We start from the raw sequence: 9311 nt of genomic DNA, 5'->3' as shown, positions 1-9311 counted from the left end.
GTTTTCTTTCCCATTTTCTAAATTTTCCACACTGTTACCATTACGATGACGATGATGATGATGATGACTATAATGAAAGAGGAAAAGTAATTTATTTTGGTCATATGCTATTTCCTGCCTTCTGCTAACAAAGTATTTCTGTGCTACACCCATTGTCTCTGCTCTTACCCAATTCCCTTCCCCATCAGTTTTCAGTGTTACCAACCTGATTTCTTCTCCCGAGTATCAGAGTAGAGGCCTTTAACATCTTGCCTGGGAACACCTAGCCTACTATGTACATCAGAAAAGGGCTCTCTCCGAACGACTGGGTTACCACTAAAAGCCTTTTCCGGAGAATGTGGTCTTTTTCCTAATCGCTGGCGTATATCTAGAAAAAGAAAAAAGTACTACCGTGACCACGTGCGTATGCTTTGCTATCTGTACTGTCAACCTGAGATCTCTGCAGGACCTGGTACCAAATCTCCCTGAGATTTAAGACACGTGCTGGACATGGGGCCCAGCACAACCAAGCTTTTAAGAGCCTTCCCTCTACAGAGTCTGGATTCTCTGGGAAAATTCAAATGAGAATCCCCAGGGGCTCACAGGGGGAAAAAAACCTTAGCTGACTGCTCCAGAAAGGAACTTCTGAGGCAGAATTGTCCGCTTTGTGTTTTCTGTAGTAGGATCAAGCAGAGCAAATGATTTACGAACATTTCGGCTGACAAGAAATACTGCACGCTCCCTGAGGACAGAAGCCGCAATCTCTGAACATGTAAGAAGTTCTCAATAAACTATTACATTGAACAATAGTTGTAATGAGACTGACAAAAAGCAAAGGATCAAGGGAAGATGTCCCAAATCGTATTTGTTTTTCCTCCAAGCCCCGCCCCCCCCAGAAACCTGCCTGTCCTCCTGAGCTCCTTCTCACAATAACAGCAACCACAAAAACACATTTATTAACAAGTCCCTGTGCTGGGCTTTCACCCACCTTGCCTATGCTCTCTGAGGACAGCACCCCCATCTTTCAGCCCCTCAGGCCTGGGCCCCTTGGCTTCTCTCCCTTTCCTCCCGCAATTCCCAGCGCTGAGTCTTCTTCCTCTCCAAGGCTGACACTGTCATCAGTTCTGCCTCCACTGTCCCTGATCTAGTTCAGGTCCTTGTTACTTACTTAGCTCTCTGTCACACGCTACGCCTCCACCAAGTTACCTTCTAAAATAGATATAAGATCATGTTACTTCCCGCCTCAACAAATGAGGTTTGCCAACTGAGATCCTATTTCCTCTCCGAGGCCTCACTCCACAGCCACATGCTCTGAGAAGCATCCCACAACAGATCTTCCCCCAACAGATCCACCTCCCCGCTCTGCTCCCACAGCCCACTGCTTACAGTGCCCTATCACAGCACTTACTCCATTCTGCTTCAGGTGGAATTACCTGAATGTGTGCCCTTATGTTTTTCCATCTGAGTTCTATGATTACTTTGCATCCCCTGCAAAGACTTCTAACACTCCCAGCATCTAGCCCTGGCACATAGCAGGCATGGCCAAGTACCCACTATATGCGTGTTTGCACATATAAACTAACCAGTTCAAACTCTTAACCATTTATACAACAACCCGAGTTAATTTCTATTATCCTTATGTATAAAGTATACCAATGACATACAGAGTAAAATAACTGTTTGGGACAAAAATATCGAAAACGAGTATTGCAAAAGTCTGATTAAATTTCATGTCCTAAAGTGCCAATGCCTAACCCAAAATTTAGAAGTGATGAATCAGGACTACTAAATTGGTCCGTAAATGACAGCGTTTTATCCAAGAACCTATCCCTGTCTGCATTTGCTTTCTGGAACTCAGAATGAAGCCCAGATACACAACTCAACAATACCTGTTTTAGTACTGCTGCCAGGTGGCCGTGGACGTGTGTGTTGACGTTTTTCATCTAACAAATGTCGGACATCTGCAAATTTCTCAGGTGTTAATTTGTTACCAATTCGGTTTTTTATATTGCTTGTAGATAGAGTATCTGCCTTCATGGAGTTCCTTTAAAAAGGGGGGTGGGGGAACAGTAAACCAACTTGAACTGTGGGATAACACTCATACAACAATCTCATACACTCTGGAAAAACAATTTAAGAAACCCAATCTAACATGGCCAACATTCACTTACAACACCATAAACCAGTAATTATTTGCTTACAAAAGCCAGGACCAGCCTGCTGTAAAGAGGCTGCTTGGGGTTGAGCAGGCCCCTGAGTCTTCCAGGGTGGTTTCCGCACACGGCATCTGCAAGCTATCGCAGAGCACGTACCTGCGAGCCCCCTCTTCCTGGGACAAACGCTAAGTAGAGGCCTGCAGAGGGCTGGAGGCCTCTGCTCACCCAGGCTGTGATCTGGCTACAGTCTAGACACAACGGAGTCTACAACCCCTTTCGTTAAAGGACAGGCGTCTCTGCCAAAGACCTCTCCCACCATGTCAGGGGACGGGTTCCATTATTCGGCAGCATTTGCCACTGGAAAGTTCTCTGAAAACTAAAAATAAGGATGTGAACAAGGCCATACAAACCAACCAGCTTAAAAGTTTTTTCTTCCCTTTTCCCAAACACACCATCAAGAACTCTTAGAGAGCACCCCAGCCTCGAGCCCTCTCTGAGCCATGCATATGCGATCTGCCCTCAGGAATCTGCTCAGCTCCACTGGTCATCAAAGAACGCATATTAAAATAACTGTATTTTTTCGTCCATGAATAGCAAAAATCAGAGTGATAATACCTAAGGTTGGTGAACTCTGTAGGCAACAGGTGGTAATTTGAGTAAAACCTTTTTGGAAGGAAATTTAGCAACATCACATTTTAAAACACGTGCCTTGACTTATGCAGTAACTAGAATTTATCTAGTTGTTGCAACAGTAAGAAAACAGAAATCCAGGGAATCCCCTGGCATCCCAGTGGTTAGGGCACTGCTCTTTCACTGCCGAGGGCCCAGGTTTGATCGCTGGTTGGGGAACTAAGATCCTGTGAGCCGCATGGCGCAGCCAAGGGAAAAAAAAACAAAACAGAAACCTCCATCAATAAGGGATTGGTTAAATAAACAATGACACTTTCAAAACAATGGACTGCATACACTTGAAAAATTAGCAGATGTCTACACTACATTAAATGGAAAAAGCATATGTCAAAACAAGATAAACAGTATAACTTAATTTTTGTACAAAGATATCTATAATTTCTCTATGTGTTATGTATACACATAAAACTAGCAGGAAAGTAATTCACCCAATTGCTAACAGTCGTTCTCTTAGAAGAGGAGATTACAGGTGACTTCACTTTCTATATCGTCTATAGCTTTTATAACAAAGATCACCTCTCGTACATTAAGAGGAAAAATCAGATGCTTTTATTCAAATTCTACAAAGGACTGAAATTAGAAAACATAAAAGTGGATATAAAATTAAGAGGCATTAAGAAGAAGTTAGTAATTGGTATTAAGAAGAACTTAGTAATTTTTTAAATCAAATTAAAAGCCAGCACTGATAAAAAGAAAAAAATATTTTTACCTGATATTTTTCAGCTGAGATTCCACTTCGTCCGCATACATCGTCATTTTCATGCTCTTCTTTGGCGAAGGGGTGGAAATCATTTTCAGTTCGAGATCATAGTCCATCTCATCTGAGTCTGAGCTGCTGGCACTGGACCGCCTAGAGGTGCTCCGCTCCCGGGTCTGCTTGAGGGCTGGGAGCTCCTCGTGGTACTCCACCACCACCCTGTCATCAGCATCCATGTCCTGCTCCTCCTCTTCCTCCTCCTCCTCTTCCTCCTCCTCGATGGGTTCCTCAGGAACATTCACTAGTCCTAAGGAATTTAACCAAAAAACATTAGGAAAAGCCCTAAAACTAACAAATCCAATTTTCTATCCTACATCAGTGACCTTTTTAAAAGATGGGATTCCCATCCTTAGAGTTTATTGGGGCATTATGTTCAATAGTGCTAATCTGGTTACCATTCTGATCCCGACAACAAAGAATGTCTAGGTAAAGTATGAACGAGCAGCCTGATGCCATATTACAAAGTTATCTAAAATACAGACCCTCATCATTATTCACAGAGTCTGTATTTGTGAATTTGCCAATTGTATGTGTCACTCCAGAATCAAAACCCATGGCACTTTCGTGGTCATTTGTGGACATGCATAGGAGCAGCAAAAAATTTGAGGCACCAGCCATGCATGTTCCCAGCTGCGGGCAAGCAAAGCCACATCTTTTTTGTTTTATCTCTCACACTGTAAACAAGTGTCCTTTTTGCAGTCCTGTGAGTGCTACTTTTTAACACTTTTGTGGCTTTTATTGGTGATTTCCTTGTTTAAAATAGCCTCTGAGCATAGTTCCAAAGCTGTCTAGTGTTCCTAAACACAATAAGGCTGTGACGAGCCGTATGGAGAAAATACGTGTGTTAGATAGATAAGCTTTGCTCGGGCATGAGTTACACTGCTGCTGGCCTCGAGTCCAATGTTAATGAATCAACAGTATGTAGTAAATGAGGTGTCTTTAAGCAGAAAGACACATCAAACAAAGTTATATATTGATCAGTTGACAAAAATGGTGTGATTAGGGCTTCCCGGGTGGCGCAGTGGTTGAGAGTATGCCTGCAGATGCAGGGGACACGGGTTCGTGCCCCGGTCCGGGAAGATCCCACATGCTGTGGAGCAGCTTGGCCCGTGAGCCATGGGCGCTGAGCCTGCGCATCCGGAGCCTGTACTCCGCAACGGGAGAGGCCACAACAGTGAGAGGCCCGCGTACCACAAAAAAAGAAAAAAAATGGTGTGATTAGAGTCTCTGAATGGTTTTCAATGATCACGGTGACTTTATAGAACATAACCGCCATGAATAATGAAATGTACCTTTAAAAGTCATGGAAAAATGCTTGTAAGTGGAATGCTTGAAGCAGAATATAAAATATATGTCCACAACAGTTATTACAGTATTTATTGTGAAAAGAGACAAAGGAAAAATGTAAAATGAAATCAGTTGTTAATCTTGGAGTGCTAGAATTAGAGGCAATTTGTTTTTTAATTTCTTTAATATGAATATAAAGATTATATAATGAAAATAAAAGTAACTGAAATTGGAAAAGCCTAACTGTGTATCAGAAAAGTATGTGCGTTAAGCTGCAGATTTCAAATATACAAGTTTGGATATTCACATGAAATTAAAATGTAGAGATTTCATCTCTCCCTGTCCCTATTACAATGATAAATGTGTATGCGTGTTATTCTGTGTTTGTATGCTGACTTGGCTGGTTCTACAAAGCATATAGAAGATTTTCACAGATCAGATTCAAAATAAATAAATCTTTATAAAACATAATGAAAATGGTTCTTTCACAATAAGCACCAAAAGGAAGGACGGAAGGAAGGAAGGAAGGAAGGAAGGGAGGAGGGGGGATAGGGAGGGTGGGGGGAGGGAAGGGAGAGAGAGGAAGAGAAAAAGAAAAAAAAAAGAAAAAAGAAGGAAGAAACAAAATGAAACCCAAGTCATGATATCCCACTTTACTGAGGCATTCACGTGCACAAGCCAATAAAGCACAGAACGCTAAACATAGCAGCTTATTTTCATCAGACAAAGGAACGATCAAATCAACTCATCCAACAAAATAATTTAAAGAATTTTTTTTCACGCTTTTGATATTAATAGGAAAATTAGATTCCTAAGAAAAGTTTTAATTTTTCCTACATCTTGCCTTTATTGTTAGAACGGCTTTTATAAAATCATTTGACCTCTTTGTACAGGGCAATTTCAAATTAATTGTGACTTGACTTACTTTCCTATATGTTGGCAGAGGGTGAGGGCAAGGAAGAGAGGATGATAAAGTTTGGAACCTTAAGAGACTGTATTAAGAATAAAAATATGATTTCAGGAGCCAAACACGTGTCTACCCAAGAGCTGAGCAGGCAACTACCAGAATGTCGGTGTTCATAGGATGTCAAGCCAACGTCGTCCCCAATCAGGGCTCTCTTCTTGATCACATCCCGCTGAATGCGACGGGAATGGTATCTTCGCTTCCTGCAACATTGCCAAAACAAGCACATAATCAAAAACCAGCAGGAAGGGCCTTGAAATCCACTAGTTAATTTCAACTACACCCTGACACAATGTTAGGTGCTGAAACTGAGATATTTCACATGAAACTGAAAGTCAGCATTCTCACACCATTTACCACAGTTAAAAATCTTGAATTCTTTCTTCCTGTTTTCCTTCACGTCTACATATGGTATTGACATTCCACTGCAGAATACCAACTGAAGGATTATGAAAAGCTTACGTACTATTTAAACTATTGTATTTTAAGGTTTTGGACTCACCAAGAATTACTAAGAATTCCTTTCATGCCTCCGTAATTTGGATTCCCATATTTCATGTAATACTGACTTCTTCTCGCTGCTCCAAGTTCCTTTTTGTCATCTAAAAATTAATTACAAGTTACCAAGGATTTCCTGTGAGTGTGAAGACAATGTAGAATGGGTTTAAAAAAAAAAAAAAGAATGTTTTTCGTGGCTGGGATCAGATCAGCACAATCAGCCGACAAAAGGGGAGGACGCACTAGAAACACTCACTCTCTGAGCGCCTCCTAACGCAGTGCCTTGTGGAGGGGGTGGAGCAAAACTCAGAGGTGAGGGAGGTTAAGCTGCTGTTAGGGAGCTGACTCCATAGAGAAAATACTATTAACAACAATACAATATACTAGGCTCCAAGAAGCACAAGGGAGCATCACTTATCACCAGCGTTCAGGAATCAAAAAGGCTTTTAGAAGAGGCGGCATTTTCACTGCCCCCTGAAAGATGATATTCATTTCTGAATGACAACACTCCAATAACACAGAATCAGGGTCAAAGAAACAGATTATACACAGGTCCATGTATTGGGCAAACCATTTTTTTTCCAGTTTACCGTGATGTTCCTCAAAATGGCTTAAGGAAAACAGCAGAGCACCATATATCCAGAATGCACACAAATGGTCCCTCGAATAAGTAAATGAAGAAAAGACCCCATTTATCAAGTTAAAATGCCAGTTAACAGGAAGAAAAGGTGGTCAGTGAGCACACATATTTTCATAATATAAAGGTCTCTTGACAGCTCCCTGGGCACTCACTGAACGCAACGGATGAACACCAATGGGAATGTACCCAGTGCTAGAGATAAACTTGGTGTCACAAACCAGAATGTGCACCCTACAAAAAACATGCCCACCAGCTCCTTGGAGAAATGGCTGATTCCAGATCTGGGGCAGGGAAAGTACAAGTTGAGTCTGGCAAAACAAGATGTTTTATTGTGCCATAAAGAAAGAACTCAAAGAATCACGAAGGCGTGTCACAAGAACACAGTTTGAAGAGGCTCTACTGGCCAAATCCAAAATAATTTGTGAATCAAAATAATGATAGAACGGATGATAACCCACTGAATAAAACTCCATGAATCTAAACTGATATAAGTAAAAAAGGTAAGTAAATACATCAACAAATGGGTACAAAGGGAAAGCTCTTCCTTACGGCAGACTGCCAACTAATAAATGAGAGAGCTGAAAAGTCATCAATGGATCTAAAGCTACTGCATGGAAGCTGGATGAGGAACAGGCTATTTACATAACCTCAAAGCATCTCCCCACAAACCTTTAAATTATAAATGGAAAAAGAGTAACTTTATAGTGGAGAAACCTGGCGATCATTACCTTAACCAAGTGATAAAAGCTAACATCCTCAGGAAGGGGATAAATAAACACAATGTGCCTCCTGATATGATGCACTGAAAGTGACACAATGTCACTTCTGTGGTACAAACGCACAACCCGAACTTAATTAGGAGACATCAGACAAACTAAGGGGCAGCCTATAAAATAATGAGCCCGTCCTCTTTAAAAATGTCCCAGTCAAGGAAAACAAAGGAGTAGTTCCATATTGAGGGAGACTAAGGCGACATGGCAGACTTAAACACCCAGTCCTAGAGTGGATCCTAGTTCAGCGGGGGAGTAGTATAAAGAATAATCCCAATGTATTTGATAATCGTCATTGTCAGCAGCAGCAGCAGCAGCATGAACTCTTAACACTTACACAGCACTCACTGTGTGCCAGGCAGTTTTTTTCTCCCCCGGGTAGTTTAAATATACAGAGTGGGGAGCTGGTACAATCTGAATGTGGACTCCGAATTAGGTAACAGTATTGTATTAATGCTGAGTTCCCTGATTTTGATAACTGTGTGTAAAACAAAGTCCTTGTTCTTCAGAAATACTTACTGAAGTATTCAGGGGTGAAGAGTTGTCATTTCCAATTAACTCTCAACTGACTCAACCCCCCACCCACCACACACACATTATTAAATGTGTACCCAAATCATTATGTGTAAAAAGCCTTATGAATTGTTAAGAGGCTTTTAATTTAATTCTTTAGAGAATGAGAGTTGAATGGCACTACTAGCAATGTCCAGGAAGATACTGCTATGATACCTAAAATACAGTTTTAAAGTTTTCATAGTTCAGATGATAAACTGGCTGAAAAGCACATGGGACAAACCAGCTTTGACAGAAAATAACTTACTTTAGCTAGAAACCACAAAAGTATACAAATAATATTCACTTTCAATGTGTGAAATTCCAACTCAGGCAGCAAGTCATTGATTTTATAAGCACAGAATATTATAGTTTGAAGGAGCTTGCAGATTACTTGACCTAAGTTCTGATTCAAGAGAGGTGTCACTCAATAAAAATCACTTTGATTAAAAATAAAAATAAATAAAAATCAATACCAATTATCATTTACCTTTTGTAGCAAATCTCATGAATAACCTATTTCCTTTAGCAAGTTTGTTCGCTGGACGAAGATCATTTCTTAGCAGAGATTCTTCTTCTACCTGAGACAACGTGTCCAACTTAAGAAAAAAGAGCATTTTCGACATAAAAATTAAAGCCTTTTTCATATTCATTCAGCAGCAAAGTTACCACTGATTAAGAAAGCAATCTACCTTTACTAATACCCACCAGCATTACAGCACCAGTTCCTCTGCAGGATGTCTAAGTCAGAGGTCTTCGCTGACCACCTTGTCTAAAAGAATCGTCTCCATCATTCTCTATCTGCTTACCCTTCTTTATTTTTCTTCACAGCACTCATCACTTCCTGACATTATATTACATATCTGTGTATCAGTGTATTGTCTGTCTACCCCACTAGAATGTAGGCTCCGAAAGGGCAAGGACTTTGTTTTGCTTGACGCTATACCCCCAGCACCTAGAATTTGGTATATGGTAGGCATTTAATAAATAATTTTAAAATGAATACACTTTAATATTT

General features: G+C 40.7%; 1 protein-coding gene across 3 annotated transcripts in view; it reads right to left on the bottom strand.

Annotated features, from left to right (window-relative positions):
* Nucleotides 1-9311, bottom strand: part of NCBP3 (nuclear cap binding subunit 3) — a 31930-nt gene that overhangs the window by 6744 nt on the left and 15875 nt on the right. For 2 of the 3 annotated variants that reach the window (XM_032615551.1, XM_032615549.1), the window contains exons 7-12: nt 8784-8892; nt 6336-6435; nt 5933-6036; nt 3535-3829; nt 1869-2023; nt 206-367 (exon numbers count right to left, since the gene is read on the bottom strand). In XM_032615551.1, the coding sequence (XP_032471442.1) occupies nt 206-367; nt 1869-2023; nt 3535-3829; nt 5933-6036; nt 6336-6435; nt 8784-8892 (925 nt within the window). Of the gene's footprint in view, nt 1-201; nt 368-1868; nt 2024-3534; nt 3830-5932; nt 6037-6335; nt 6436-8783; nt 8893-9311 lie in introns of all 3 variants that reach the window. The other variant, XM_032615550.1, reaches the window with a different exon arrangement.

This window comes from Phocoena sinus, chromosome 20, assembly GCF_008692025.1.
Source record: "Phocoena sinus isolate mPhoSin1 chromosome 20, mPhoSin1.pri, whole genome shotgun sequence".
NCBI classification, from domain to species: Eukaryota; Metazoa; Chordata; class Mammalia; order Artiodactyla; family Phocoenidae; genus Phocoena; species Phocoena sinus.
This window is presented reverse-complemented; position numbering and strand designations above follow the sequence as displayed.